Here is a 16,205-nt window from a genome sequence, read left to right as displayed (position 1 = left end):
ACTTCATTTCTCAAGTCAGGATCGAACAGGAGCCATGGAGTTTTACTATTAGGATGAAATTATTTAATATTTCTCAAGAACTTAGAACCACATTTTTAAAGAGTTCTCTGAGTAAAAGACACAGCAAGAAGCACATCTTGAGGGATAAGAGAATCCCTTCTGTCTCCAGATTTGGAAAACATTTTATTGGTGACTTGTTAGAAGGAATGACCACTTTTCTCATTGACAATCTAGGGATGGTAATGTTGTGTTCTGAAATAATGAGCAACATAGTGGAAGCAGATCAAATGAATTTAAATCCCATCTTAGCTTTAAAAGTCACCCTAACTTTCTTTGTCATAGAACTGGCAAGTCATAGGCAAACAACCAAATATGGCCCACTTCCTGTACTCATAACTCACATTTTTTGCTCAAACACATCAGCTCATTTTTGATCCTGTTGTCTGTGACTGCACTGCTTTTGGACTATAAGAGTATATTGCTGGCTTAAGACAAAAGCCCTCAGGCCCAGAAAGTCAAAATATTTTCTCTCAATGGTTACCGCATCTCTCTTCCTAGTTCTACACTAAACATGCAAAAATATCTTAATTTTATTTTGGGTAGAAAAGATGAAATAGAGTGAAAATGTAGCTCGGTTATCACAGTGTTTGCCTGGCATGCACAAAGCACCCAGGGTTCTATCCTTGGCACCAAATAAACCAGGCATGGTGACTCATGCCTGGAATCTCATCATTGGGGGTAGATGCAGGAAAATCAGAAGTTCAAGGCCATCCTTGGCTACATAGATAATTCAGAGGCCAGTCTAAGCTACATGAGATATTGCCTCATTTTTTTAAAAAAAGGAAGAAAGAAAAGAAAAGATAAATAATACACAAGGCAGGACCTACTTACAGTCAAAGGTCAACAAAATGCAATTACTATAAGTTAGTAATCAAAATACAAACCACTTTCTTTAGTTTTGTTTTGTTTCCTCCTTTTCTCTCCTCTAAGCTGTTCTGTCCCGAAGCAAATACAAGCTTAATTTCCTCTAACTTGGATTAAACTAATCTGCCAGTTCCCCGCACCTGCGTGTTCAGGCAATTTCTATGGCTCTATTCATTCAAATAACCAGAGTTTATGTCCCATTGTCTGAGACTATTAATTCCAATCTTTCTACAGCAATCATACAAAAAATCCAATGAAACTTCCACAAATTCATTTTCAATTTTATTTTTTATTTAGAAATAATAAAATAAGACATAATATATAAAAAATATGTACAACCCATGGTTTGTGCAGTACAATAGGAAGACTTTAGATACAAAAAGATGGCAGATGGGGAAATAATAACTATCACGATTGTCAAAGGCTAGGATTGTTCAACTCGCCAGAGCCCAGAGCTGAAACCTAACATTCCTAGGAAAGAAACTCTAGTTTATGGGAGGTCGTGGGAGGGGATGTAATAATGCAACACTTTTATACTTTCCACCTTAACGTCATTAAACAGAGTGATGGGGTGCTTAAGCCACCCCTTTGGATGAGCTGTTTGCTTTTAGGGGGTGAATGATTATAAGATAAAAGCTGACATTTGTTGTCTGCAAGAGGAACATCTTTGGGGAACCAAGGTCATCAGACACACAGCAAGATTTAGGGAGGGAGTATATGGGGAGAAAGGAAGTGAAAGACAATGAATAATGCACTAACAGAACAAGAATGGAGTCAAAGGAACTTTCTCTAGGGATTTGGAAATGACTACAGTGCTATACGACATTCTAAAAATGTCTGATTCAAGTATACTCTTAGAGGGATAGAAAACTATTCCTTTCTCAATAATCAAAATAGAATTCACTTTGTCTACCTTTTATTTAAAAATAGAATAACCAGGAATCTATGCCTCCCCCCTCCAAAAAAAAATATATAATGCCCATCCAGATACGGGCAAACATTCTTTAAAAGGGAATACATCCTAGAGGGATTTGCTCGCAGCAGAGAAGCAACGGGCATCTGGGAATGAACCCCAGATGTTCAAAGTGAGTCTCTCCATCTGCTTACTAGTGGCAGTTGTGTGCACTAGTTCCGGAGGCCCAGTCAATAAAGACAGATATTCTGAAGGTAAAAATGCAGCGAGAAATGACGTGCATTACCTATGTCTTGGCTCTTGGCAAAAACAAAACAAAAAGCCATTTAAAGCTTGTAACTATTAAAATGCTAGTAACTACAAACAGCTCTCAAAGGAACAGTCCATGCTGAAATAAATAACAGAAGAACATACCAAAACGAACCTCCAAAGGCTGGTAATAGCCACTAAAACCATGCTAACCGGTAGCATAATAGGTGCTAGCTCTCAGAACCCCTGCTGTAATTATACCTCCTATGGTATTGGTTTTTTTTCCTTTACAGATTTCTATTTACATTTGGCTTTAAATATGAAAATATCTGATAAACTTTATAAAATGTACACTTCAAAAATGTAGCTTCTGCAAAAGTTTCTTGAAAAAAAAAAGAAAGAAAAACAAACCTATGCACCAGAAATTTTAGATGCTTTCTTCTTTTTAAGAAATGAGTTGAAAGATTCCCCTCCCTCTTTTCTTGTCCCTGTACCCACCCCTTTTCAAATAGCTCAAGTCTTTTTAAGTGGTAGCACTGTATGTTTGGAGGAAACTCCAGGTGGTCGCCCCTATTCTCCACTGCGTCTTCATGTGGTTTACATTCCACTGAATACTCTTTGGTTTGATAGTTTTCCTTTGCAAATCACCTTAATAGCAGCATCTGAAGCCCTCCATGGCCTCCTTGCACTGTCAAAAGCCAGTCTGTTTTCTCTTCAACTGACCCCTCCAACTCTTCAAGCAACTTCCCAACCCTGCCTTTACACATGGATGTACAATTAGAACCCCTTTCTCAACACTTCCCTCTTGATTTCGATGTTAATAACACCCAGAGCTCTCAAACCATTGACTTAAGACAGGTGAAAACAGCAGAAACTGTCATCATTTTACAGGCACTGCATTCAGATACGGCTGCTCACAAGCCACAGATCAGCACAAACATCAACTGAAACAAAATACATGATTCTAGAACAAGCTGATTTTTAATGGCATATTAGGATACAATACCATTAGAGAGTTGATTTTCAGACTCCAACTAAAAAGCAAAATTAGCAGCCCTAGGATCCGCAAGTAGGGGACTTTTAAATCTAAAGACCGAAAGGGAGGGAGACTTGCATTATTGGGCTAGAGTGAGGGTGGGGAGAGATGTTTTCATCAAGGCAGGTGACGAGGCAGAAGAGGGTTCTAGAAAATAATGTGTCCTTGGTAACCTGCTCTGGGACTTTATAAGAGACAATGGCCAGCTCACATTAATCATGAGTGTGTACATAGAGAGAAATAACCCTTTAGACTCTTAACTCATTAGCTTGTAATTGTGTTGTGTTTATATGGCTCACTAAGACTCAAAAATACTGAGATATTCTCTGCTATCTTCTGCCTTTAAAAAGGCAGCTTCCCTCTCCCTTACAAAGCAGATTTTTGCATTGAAGTGGCACACACATAAACACACACACACACACACACACACACACACACACACACACATACTTGGGGGGGGGAGAGAGACCCTGCTTTGTCATATTTAGTCCATGTTGATTCTCTGCAGATGCCTCAGAAGGACAAGCCTAGAGGCCAGATATCTTTCCTAATATGACACCAAGCTAGAAATGCTCTGACAGTCAAAGCCGTGATTCAGCTGCAAAATTTGAAATCTATCTATCTTCCATGCTGGATGTCTCTGTTTAGAGGATGCCAGGTTACCACAAAGTTCAAGCAAGATCTGATCTTACAGAATAAGCTTTGGAATGTGCAGAAAGAGGAAAGCTCAGAAATGTCTGAGTATCACTCTCTCTCCCCTCTGAATACATTAGCCTGATCAACACTATCTATCAGGGAAAGAAAGACGTTAGTACAGTGTGTATGTAGGTGTGACCCATGTTCTCTTTCCCTTCCTCTTCAAATAAGAAGGATGCACAGAAGAACAATATTGAAAACATACATTTATCGACTTTGATGCTCTTTTTCAGACTAAGGTGCAGAACGAACAGGCTGTTCAACATCTTGTTGAGGTTCAAAGTTAGTCTCTGGATTTTCCAGACAACCCATGGGGCTTTTTTTTTCCTTTTTAATATAAATTCCACTGTGCAAAAAAATGTGCATTATCTTTGGTATTTATTTTAGGTAGTCTAACTGAAAATTTGAGATAACCTATTAGTGTCGTGGAAAGGAAAAGTGTAAAACCCAGAGGCTACCATTTGGCTAGTGTTACATAATGCCCTTACGTAACAAGAAAGTGGGGAGAGAGAGAGAGAGAGAGAGAGAGAGAAAGAGAGAGAGAGAGAGAGAGAGAGAGAGAGAGAGAGAGAGAGAGAGAGAGAGAGATCAGAGAGATCAATTTTAGCAAACAAATTACTGGCCTCAGAAAATCAGGCTCTCATTTTGGCAGTTAATAGCCAAATACTTGACACTTTGAAGCACACTGTGCGCCTTCAACAATGTTCAACACTGACTTTTTAAAATTATGTAAAAGATAAACCACACTGCAACAAAAATACAGTTTGTGTTCATGTAGTTAGCAGCTTTTCAAAAAATTAAGGCAGAGTCTTGCCTGTGTTATGCCATTAAAATCATCCTTGTTCCCCTAAAGAGAAGCATTCCAGGTAAGCTAAATACCAAAACTGAGGCTTGCCTGCATATTCAAGTTTTGTAAAAACACAAAACAATACATTTAAAATCCCACAACTCATTCTACAACAGATATGTGCCATCGGGTCACTCGAAGGCCTGCAAAGCGCTTTCCATCAGTCATCCAGCTTACAGTCTTTTCTTGAAACCTTTGTGCTAGCCTTAGTCTCTTGTGGCTGCTCACCTTCACCCACCTCTTGACCAGTACCATGGTCTGTATAACTGTCTCGGATCTCTGACCAACAACAGACTGTGTAGCGGCATAAATATTCCAAAGACGCAATCAGCCAGTCATATCTCCGATTCTCTCCTTAACGGCCTGGGCTCTAGAGGTACGCTTGCTTGGTTATGAAGATCTATGCCAGGAGGTGAGTCTGTACTTGTGCTCTCTGGGACTCCGTTTTCACTGTCCTCTTCCTCTTTGCTTGTGAGGGCAACTTCATTTTCATAGCAAAATGAATTCGCATTTGAGAGGATGTATTTCTTCTCTGCTAAGTCTCTGGCACTACAAAGGGGAGTGTTAGGTACCTCATAAGTCTTATGGAATCTTGAATAGTCCACTTTGTAATAGTGTTTCTCTTCAAAGAGCACTGGCTCATAGCGGTGACCCCAGAGAATTTCATTGGCCAGATATGAACTCCGGCATTGTGTCGTCATGGCAGTGGCTTCCACCATGCCTTCCAGTATGACAACAATTTCAAAGTCTGCATTGTCAATGTCCTGCTTACTCAAGTCATATAAAGGGCTGTCTTCATCTATTTCATGGACAATAGTGATAGGGGACACCAGAAATATACGGTCAATTCCACTATCAAAACCAACATTGATGTCTATCTGGTCCAAGGGAATATATTCCCCTTCTGAAGTGATTCTGGATTTGAGTAGCTGTGCCCGGACATGAGCTTCTACAAGGTGGCTTTTACGAAGATTGCCCACCCTCCACATTAAGCATAGTTTGCCGTCCCTCATGGCAATCACAGCATTGTGACTGAAAACAAGAGTCTCATTTCTCTTCTTTGGTTTTGCCATCTTTGCCATGACTGCCCCAATGATGAAGGCGTCGATGATGCAGCCTACAATTGACTGGAATACCACCATGAAAACAGCAATTGGGCACTCGTCTGTAACACACCTGAAACCATAGCCTATAGTTGTCTGGGTCTCAATGGAGAAGAGGAAGGCAGCTGTAAAGCTGTTGACCTCAGACACACAAGCTTTGCTCTCTTTAGAAGCATCCAGATCCCCATGGAGCAGAGCTATCAACCAAAACACACAGCCGAAGAACAGCCAGGAGAGCACAAATGCCAGGCAGAAGATAACCAGCATCCATCGCCAACGAATGTCAACACAGGTAGTAAAGATGTCTGCCAGGTACCTCTGTCCCTTCTCACCCACATTAATGAACTGGACATTGCAGTGCCCATCTTTCTTCACAAAGCGGCTCCTGCACTGTTGCCGGGTATGGACTTTACTCTTGCCATTCCCAAAGCCGTTGGCCACTGCCATGGTGGCCAACTTCATGCCATCTTCTTCTGAAGAGACAATGCTGTAGCGGTTGGTTCGTACACTGCCCATTGCTTCTGCGGTGGACGCCAGTGTTTCTGCTTTAGAAAACAGTCTGAGTTTTTGCAAAACCCTTTGAAGAAACAGTTTTGAATGTTCGGTGAAGACACACACACCAAAAATTAAAAAAAAAAAAAGAAGAGAGATGGATGCTTCCAAAGGACCTTGGGGTTCTACCAAGGTTTGTCTTTTGACCAATAGAGTTACCTTAGTAACTCAGCTGACATCCAGAGAACTTGTCCTGCAAGAAAAGAGAGTATTCATTACAAAACAGCAGTATTGAAAGGAGTCTTACTGTCTAAGACAATACCCCTATCTTAACAAAAACAGAACAGGACACAAACAAATTTGCCTTGGATTAGATTGTATGGAGTTTTCTTTGTTTCTATAAATTATATTTTAATTTTTTATTTAAAAACACAGTCACTGAACATAGATGAAGTACATCTGCTAGTCATCCCATCAAAATTTCAGTTCTATATTCATCTGCTGTTTTTCAGCAATTTAGAATATTCTATAATCCATACCTACCTATCACCTCTTACACTCTTCCATGTTCTCAAGGTAATAAACAAAAGAATCATTCTGATTTCTAAGGTTTGTACCAGCTTCTAAAAGTAGGGTATGTCTAGAAAATATTTCCTAAGAGCAGCTTCAATATTAGTCCAGTTAGATGTGTTAAGAGAGAATGTCCCAGCCCTTGCTGACAAAGTTGATATCTATAGGCACAGACAGTTTTGTTTCAGTAATAATGTTGGGCAGACAGTCCTTTGCAGCATTTGAAATGGATCCTAACTTCTGGATACTGTTTGTACTTGCTCCATCTCTCCCCACACTGGAAGCAGGCACTGTGCAGAAATGTCTGATACCATCTCCCTGAATGCAAGCAATTCTGACTTGAAGACACAGATTTGCTCTGGGGGATAGAGAGCCTTTCTGTTGCTTAGCAATATGAGTCCTGAAATTCTCCAGAGATGGGATTGCCATGTGTAATGACAGGGTAGGGAGGAAGCACCTCTGTTCCAAAGGCCCAGGTCTTTAGCGGATTGAGATAAGGCAGGAGCTCATTTCATGTGGGTTCAAGGCTGTGTTCTCTCCAACAGAGACAACTTTGTAATCAAAGTAGCTCATAAATGCCAGTCAGCTTACTTTCACTTCCAGTGCTCTTGTTTGCTGTAGGTTCCTATGGAGAAGGCACTCACCTTTACTTAACATGAACAAATAGTAGCTTCCAGCTTCCTCCCACTGCTTCATTCTGCCCCAGGTAAAATTTAGCTACTCGCTTTGACTTTACCTCAACTCCAAAATCAAAACAAAACAACAAAAATCCTACATTTTCCTCTAACGAGAGAGAGAGAGAGAGAGAGAGAGAGAGAGAGAAGAAAGAGAGAGAGAGAGAGAGAGAGAGAGAAGAAGAAGAAGAAGAAGAAGAAGAAGAAGAAGAAGAAGAAGAAGAAGAAGAAGAAGAAGAAGAAGAAGAAGAAAGGAAGGAAGGAAGGAAGGAAGGAAGGAAGGAAGGAAGGAAGGAAGGAAGGAAGGAAGGAAGGAAGGAAGGAAGGAAGAAACAAGGAGGAAGGAATGACTAAGAAGCAGTGAAGGTGTTTTCTTTATGCAATGTGTATTAGCAAAGTCTAGAAGTAGATTAATATTAATATAGCCTAGAACTAAAAACTGAAAGTGATTTCCAACTTTTCAAACCACCAAATCCTTGTCCTGTTTTTAAGAGGGACAATAGAAAGGATCAGAAATGTATTGAGGCCTTCGTGAGGGGGCTCCAGTTTGATTTCCCACAGAAGGCACATGAATATGGATCAGTTAACAGAACCATTTTCAGCCAAGCCAGCTGCAGACAGAAATCAACCCATTTGTTCTTATTTCATGCAGGCCTTTACAAAGAGGCAAGGTGCATTGTGTCTGGAAATGGCGTGTTCTAGTCCTCTGACTTCTCCCGTTATATCTACATTATTATCAGGACATACACCAACTTATTTTTCTTGAGATTAGTCATCTGTGGAAATGGCAATGTGTGTTACATTTTGGCAGCTCTTGACACTTAATGATGCTTTATTTGAAAATGCCTTTGAATTGCTTTAAAAAAAGAAGTTCCAGTGCCTGGTGCCTTCCCAACCTTCTACCTGCTTTGGTGTTTTGTCTGCTTCCCTGTGAAGTGTGCCTTTGCACAAAGGAATAAAGAAACATATTCCTCAGAGGTTAGATCCTGGACTTGGGAAGAAATATGTTAACAGGATTTTCAGATGATTTGGCTCACATAATGTTGCCAAATGTTTCTACCCAAACATGGAGACAGCAGCATGACACCAAATGCAGGTGTGCTTTTCTTTAAAACGTCGGAATGGGACAAAGGAGTCCCTCCAGAGAATGTATCTGAGTTACAACTGACTTTAAAATATTTTACAATAAACTAATACCAATCAACTCCCTTTTCACTATTTAAAAGAAGCCTTTCTTTGCATTAACATTGTGGTTCATGCACAGACTCTCAGGTTTCTTCACACTGACTCCTGCCTCTTCCCAGATAAGAACTTAACAACCCTATGAACTCTAAAGGCCCAATTAGGACTTTCCAAAATCTCCATCCTAGGACATCTGTTTGAATTCCACAAGTCACACAATAGCTGTTTCCTATGAATAGCTTTCCCCACTTGGAACCTTGCAAATAGCATGTACTGAGGGGGCTGTCATTGTCTCATTTCCATTGCTAATGGCAGAATTTGTTCCACATGCTAGCACATCATTTTCAGGTCTTACCAGGGCTTCCTGGAAAGGAAAAAAAGTTTTTCCTTTCCTTTCTTTCCTTGAAATAGAAAATTTCCTCATGTCAAACACATGTCAAACCCAAGCAGAGTAATGTTTGTATGTATGCACACACATGTCATATGTCTTCAAACTTTTATGGAGCTGGTTACAATTACAAAAGTCTAGAACATGCTACACTCTGACAGGTTAACTGTCCATATAGTTCACTGTGCTTTTGCTCTTGACCTGCCCACAGGTCCCAGTCACCTCAAGCAAGAAGAAAATTCTCTTGCCCTCTCCTCCCTCAGTGGGAATCACCAATTCATAAATATCTGAGAAAAGCTTTCATTAAAAAATAGGACTTCCATGCAGTTTTATTTCAAAAATTTTTTGAAAAACAGCAAACTAGTAATTTATTCAGATACCCTTGCCTTCTTAATGAGTATAGCTCCAGAGAGCTGATAATGGATTTGGTGAGTAATATACAAACTCCCTTTAAGCTCAAATATTTAAGGCCTCAGTTCTAAACTCAATGGACATGAATAATCATTTCACCCAAGCCATAACCAATGAGGTAGAAAGTATTTCTGGGAAATTGAGAGGCTACATGTGGTGCTGTTCATGTTAAGACTATTTATAGGCTGATCCAAAATTAAGCATAAGCAATGGAAAAAATAGTCCAGCGCCTCAATCTTAGGTAGATATTGAGGGAGAGGCCTGGAAGGAGGGAGGGAGAGAGAGAGAGAGAGAGAGAGAGAGAGAGAGAGAGAGAGAGAGAGAGAGAAGTATGCGCAAATACAGGCAAATACAGGGGTAGGATCACATTGTAAAAATGTGAGAATCTGAATTGTTTTCTATATAAGAAATACCTCCAGTAGAGCATGTGAAAAACTAGATAAAGGAAGAACAAATGAGAATCATAGTGTCCCATAGGAGGGTCATTGACTCTCAGTGAAAATGTAAGTTTCTGACTAAAGACAGGACATAGCAGAAGAAGAGATTCTGGGTAAGAGAAGTCTGCTAATGAGTACTTAAGCAGCTATTCCCCAGCTGACGCCATGCAGACCAGTCCCAGAGTGCTCTGGGCATAAGTTGCTATGTGAGCTCTATTGCTGCAGAGCAACCTCTGTGAAGCTCAGTAAACAGAAGGGGGGTGGGGAGGAGACACCCATTTATATCTACGTGAGTGCTGCCTCCAACATTGATACACAGCAATGTTTGCGGCAACTTGAGGCATTTATTGCATGCCAAAGATGACTGGTGTTTAGTAAACAAAAATTCACCTCTTTTCAAAAGCTCAAAATGGTCCAAAGTTCAGGTAAAGATGGGGTCAATCTGTTAAACTACTCAGAAGTCAGAGAAAGACCGCTGACCCGAGTTTTGATAAGGAATGTCTGAAAGGTGTCAATTGACTATGTGTTTGTTTGTTTGTCTGTGTAATTTCTCAAATGTGTAAATAACATAAAATCAAGCATCAATAACATAAAAATAAAAGAATACCACACAATAAGGAGTTCAAGGCACAAAACAAAGTGAAATGACCTTGACCCCAACTGTCACCGTTTCCACCATACTTGAAGTAACCTATCTCTCTCCTGGGCCCTGGGCGTGGGGAATTTTTTTTTTTCCTGCATAATGAAACATAAAAATAAAACCCTTGGTTGTGATGAGAACTAGGTGAAGAAGTGTAATGGTGCTCACAGGGAACATACAGAGCGGACTAGCAAAGGGAACTATGACAGCCTATTAATTATTAATGGGAAGAGACAGTAAATGATAAAAGGAGATTATTAATTCCCTTCTCGCCTTAACCAAAACAGGTTTTCAAGTAACACTTTTATTTCATGTCAGGTACATTTGGAGTTTGTGAAAACCTTTGGAGGGGGCAGTCTCCTCCATGTCTCCACTGGCAGACTGAACCACACAGATGTGCATCTACCCATTTCCTATCTTGGTTTTTCTCCCAAATGTCATAAGGAATCCATGTTATGATGCAGTCTTTTTTTTTTTTTCAGAATCATGTCGCTCTGATTATTGCTTCCCTAAAACCACACTGTCTTCAAATGAGGAATTTACACCATTATTACAAAGAATAGCAAAGTGCCGAGGACAGACTGACATAGGATGGCAAAGTTTTCCGTTCTTCAGGCTAAAATCCAACACGGGCTTCTACTCTGTTTCTCAGCAAAGGAACTCTGAGACTTGAGGTGTTCACTCTGGAACTCTGACTCTGGAACTCTGTGCTATATTTGAAGCAACCCCCTATCCCCATCATACACACACACACACACACACACACACACACACACACACACACACACACACCAAGGATCTAGAATAAGTGCTGAGTCTCGCCGTCTGAGACCAGCGCTCAAGAGGAGCCTCCAATCCACAATTACATTCTCTTCCTCCCTGGAACCCCCAGTAAGAGGAAGAATCGGCTTCAGGCTAGCGCTTGCCTCTAAACCCAGTATCTCGCTACAGCTGGTGCATTGGAAGTTATGAGCACAAACAGATGCTGCAGAGAAATCTGTTTCTATTGCTCAACTCTTCCAAGCATGTCTCAGTATTTTTAGCTCTGAGGATGTTCTGGTGCGCACACAAACTATATAGGCAATGAGCCGGGGACTCCAAAGCTTGCAGAGGAAAGCATTACAGCAGCTTGACAGATGGGCACCTCCAGAACAGAGGGGACGGCAGGGTAGGGGACTGTGGCGCAACTCCATTGCCCTAGACACACAGAGACAAGAGGAGAGGAGAGGAAAAAAACACAGAAGCCCTTACCTGTTGCTGGCACAGGATCATAGGGACATGGAGTGGAAGTGGGGGTTACAGAAGCATGTAAGATCCAGTGGTTTTTGTGAAGGAGAGTGAACCGAAGCAAGTAAGAATTCTCAAGACCCTGCTTGCCGGCGCCGGGAAGGCTGCGCGCTGGCCAGGGCTCCAGTGCGCTCTGCGATAGCCTGGGAGCTTTTGAGGCGGTCCTTGTGATAACCGGCCTTCTTGGCTCCGCCCCCTGTCCACTGTTGGCCAATCGGAGAGCATCTGGCTGCGCCGCCAGCCCGGGGAACCGCCACCAGGAGGGGGAGGAGGATCCTTACACCCGAGGCCCCTAGCTCTGCCAGCCAGGGAACCTGCTGTGGCTTCCTCTACTTCCTCCAGCTTCCTAGCCTGGTCTGAGAGTCCAGCTCAGGGCTGGGGAGGAGGAAGTCGCGGCCCAGAGGAGACAGCAACAGGTGGGAAGCTCAGCCGCAACGCCGCTGCCTAATTGCAGCCTGGCCTTGGGCAAAAAGCTTCCTAGTGGGTCTCTGGGACCCACACTTTCCAGTTTCTTTCCAGGGTGGAAGCCGGCTCTACACGTTCCTGTAAGGGCCTGAGAGGTGTCAATGCCTGAGAAAGACGTCTGCATCAGGGAGGGAATGAATGATCACTGGGGTGCGTCTCCCTCTATCCCTTTGGCATATAGACTTTGGAAACCACAGCGCATTCAACTGCAGCTCGCGGATAATCCCCTAACTAAACAGCAAAAATGTCCCGGGACCTGTACTCAGTACCCAGCAAGATTTAGATGAGCACAAGTATAGCAATGGCTTGTCTGACCAGGCTGTTTTTCTCCGCCCGAATGATGGTGGATTACTTACAGAAAGTGCCTGGATTTCTCTAGGGGGTGTGGGGGGAAGGGAGGGAGCCGCTGGTTCCTCTCGCCTTGTCCGCCCTCCATCTCTCTCTTCACCACCGCCCGGCACGCTCTGCTCATGTAAAATCAGAACAATTAGAGAGTAATGAATTCTCTGGAACAGTAACTCCTACAGACTCTCAGCTCTGCCCTCGCACCAGCGCCTCCCAGCCCTCCTTCCCAGCAACCAGGCAAGAGTATTGCAGACCCTCAAAAACCAGCTTCGGCTTTAACCGCGCCTGCATCCTGACAGTTTATAAACGAATTCTTTAGTGAGTGTGTAAAGTGAGTGCATAGTCTCTCTGAATATGAACGTTGGTATCATAGTGAAGCTTTGTTCTTAAAAAGAACAGCGTTTAGGAGTCGTTATCTTCCGCGGAGTTTGCAGTCCGGCTTAATGATTATGCTTCAAGAGCTCCAAAGCATCTCGCATACCTTTTATTTAAACCCATAAAGATTGTGTTGAGTCACCAAACTACTCTACAAAGCATTTCGCATTCCTGGTCGTACAAGCAGGGTACGTTTTTCTGTGTAGGGGAGTTGAAAGGAACAGTTCTGAGTTGCTGCGTGGATACCCACCTCCTAGTCTCATATCCTCACGTGGCCCCTAGGAGGTGCTAGTGAAATGTGAATACATTTTCATTTCCTCTCACTGAGCCTTTCTCTTTTCCTAGCACTGAGCGAGAGGCACTTAAGAGGGTGTGGAATAGGTCATGGAAGCCCTGCGACTGTTTTGATAGTCAAATGGTGTTTTGATTGTTAGGATTGCATTTACACCAAGCTCTGTTACTGAGGGTTACCATTTCAAGCTTTGTATACCGGGATATTGTCTCCCACGGGGGAGGTAGGTCTCCTTTATCATAGATTAAGCCATGTATTATTTATAAATTGCTTGGATTGAATCTGCAATGAAGATGACTATATTAGAACCCAGGATGTAGCCTAAATCTAGAGACAGAAAGAAAAGTAACTCTTCATTAGCCAAGGCATAGAGAAGGAGTTATCAGCTCATTTATGTTTTTTTTTTTTCCTTCTGTGTTGTGACTCATTGCATAAATAGATGGGGAAGAATTCTCCGAACTATACAAACTCCCCCATTCTCTGCCCCCACAGGTAAGGCTCTCCTTGTGAAATAGCCCCACTACCCAGGAAAGGTATTTTTCAGAATCTTGGTTTGCAGATGTTTATTTTAATATTCTACTCAGTAAAATGAATAAACCCCAGGCCAAGACAGCTTCGTGGAACAGGAAGGTCATTAAAGGAAGGAGCACAATAGTCTGTGCTTTTGTTTGAATGTACACGTTTAGCTGTAGAGGTATCTATAATACAGGCCCTAGTCTTTCTGTCAACCACCGATTTTATTCTCACTCCTCTCCCTGGGACTGGATGAATGAGAGGCCACAAGGCAGGTATCTTAGAGGAGATAGTTCAGGAAAATTAGATTTTTGTGGGCAACTTCCCAGTCTTGATAGAACCTTTCCCTTCATTGTTTACTTAAACAAGCATGAAGGATTTAATTTTGACTAAAACACTTTCGGTGTATGATAGATAGACTTGCATATCTCCCTTGCGTTTAAAAGAGAAAGTAACTGCATTTTAATTAATAAATGCCTTTTCACTCTATCCCTATTAGGAAACTCTAGGCTGCCAAAGCATTAGTACTTGGAAAAATATGCTCTTTTTTGGAGCAGTGAGTGATACAGATTTCTCTAGTCAGTCTACCTTTTTTTTTTTTGGCTGATTCAGGCCTTATTTAGCACACACACATTTCCCATTAGTTTTAGATATTGTAGCAGTTGGGATCCATCTGTGGATTAAATTTTTCCAAGGAAATGACAATTACTCTTACTGATTCCCTCCACAGCAACCACCTAGAATATCAGAGCTAATATTAGTCAGACTCTGAATGAGAAGTTTGATTGTGCATGGCCATGTGATGCAGAGATTGTCTCACTAGAAGCACAAATCTTTCCTCCACACTCAGTTTAAGAAGTACAAATACATTCAGACCTCTCCTGATCATATGTGTTCATATCAATACTGCAGTCGTGAGAAAATCAACACCATATTAAGAACCATTAACTTATAATAATACTGATGATAACAACAATACTTATAATAATATAAATGATAGATTATCAATTTGGCTTATAACATAGACAGGATGCATCTGTCATCTAGTGATGTTAGACAAAGCCACCAAAGTGGAAAGTTAAACCCTGAACTGAATGGAATCTTTATTGGAAAGCCTCTTTGTCTTTGTAAATTAATCAGTATTACTTACCATTCTTATTACTGATCATACTTATTCTTTATATTGATCTTGACTGACAGACTCTTAAAATAACTACTCAGCACCTAGTCAAAGACACAATATTTCTTTTTCCCCTTGGGGTTTATTTTTATTTTTTATTTTTTTATTTTTTTGCTTTAGATGCCAGAAACAGGAAGTAAAACAGCTAAATGATCCAATGCTGGAAAAAACAAACAAACAAACAAATAAACAAACAAAAATCACAAAACGCATTGTCACATGCATTGCTACTAAGGATTCTGAAAACATACCAAAAGGAAAACGCGCTGCCTGATTGTGTTAATGTCCTGGTGTCCCTGTGATGTTCAGCTCTTTCTATGTTGATGAAATCACAGATGTTATTATGACTTTCGAGTATCAATCCTCACGGAGCGTCTCCATTTACTAGGAGGCATTGTACCAGGGGTGAAGGTACTCCACAAGCATTGTCTGTTTTGCACCACGGTGGATATGCTTTTGGGAGGAGGCAGACCGATCTGACATATTCAGAAACACAGCATCGTATATCATAGCTTTTCTTTGGAAATCCAGTTGGTTGGAAATTATTTTCTCTGAATTATTACACCTAGCTCACTGATTACTAACACTCTGAACCCACCTCTCATATAGCTTATTTTGCTCTGTTTATGCTACTGAAAATATTTTCCATATGTTTGTTTATACCTACCTGTAGGTAGGTTTTCAAAATTCATTGTTATGTCGTTTTACTTCTATATTCTGGTCACTTTGCACTTAGACAAATGTGTAAGTTCCTCTCCACAAAAGTCAGTTTCATGATGAAATGAACAGAAGAAATAAAAATTCTTTATTTAAAAAAAAAATGGCTTACATAGTGATTCAGTGTTATGGTTTGAATATGAGATGTCCTCCGGAGCTCATATGTAGAAGATATGGTCCTTACCTATCATTAGGGGAAATTTCAGAAGGTGGGACCTCACTGTCACGAAATTATCTGGTCCTCAGACTCATTGCATCCCTCTGTGTCTTTCTACTGTGAGATGAGTAGCCTGTGCCACATGTCCTTGTTGCCATGATGTCTCTCCCACCTCACCCTGTATCCAGAATCACTTGAAGTAAGCACCATGAATGGAGACCACAAGCAAAATTTATGTCCAATACTTTGTTGCGAAGGCCAAAGGTCACACTAGTACACTCATTATGATTTATTATATAATAATTACTATAT

General features: G+C 41.2%; 1 protein-coding gene across 1 annotated transcript; it reads right to left on the bottom strand.

Moving 5' to 3' along the window:
* Nucleotides 1–1,193: 1,193 nt before the first annotated feature.
* On the bottom strand, nt 1,194–11,977 carry Kcnj2 (potassium inwardly rectifying channel subfamily J member 2). Its single transcript, XM_006970452.4, has 2 exons — nt 11,814–11,977; nt 1,194–6,513 (listed from the first exon to the last, which is right to left on the bottom strand). The coding sequence occupies exon 2, from the start codon at nt 6,282–6,284 to the stop codon at nt 5,001–5,003; it is 1,284 nt and encodes a 427-aa protein (XP_006970514.1). The 5' UTR covers nt 6,285–6,513; nt 11,814–11,977; the 3' UTR covers nt 1,194–5,000.
* Nucleotides 11,978–16,205: the final 4,228 nt, after the last annotated feature.

Source organism: Peromyscus maniculatus, chromosome 8 (genome assembly GCF_049852395.1).
Source record: "Peromyscus maniculatus bairdii isolate BWxNUB_F1_BW_parent chromosome 8, HU_Pman_BW_mat_3.1, whole genome shotgun sequence".
Classification (NCBI taxonomy): Eukaryota; Metazoa; Chordata; class Mammalia; order Rodentia; family Cricetidae; genus Peromyscus; species Peromyscus maniculatus.
This window is presented reverse-complemented; position numbering and strand designations above follow the sequence as displayed.

Bases quoted from the DNA above. Each gene is read 5' to 3' on its own strand.
- Kcnj2 (XM_006970452.4), bottom strand. From the start codon at position 6,284: ATGGGCAGTGTACGAACCAACCGCTACAGCATTGTCTCTTCAGAAGAA.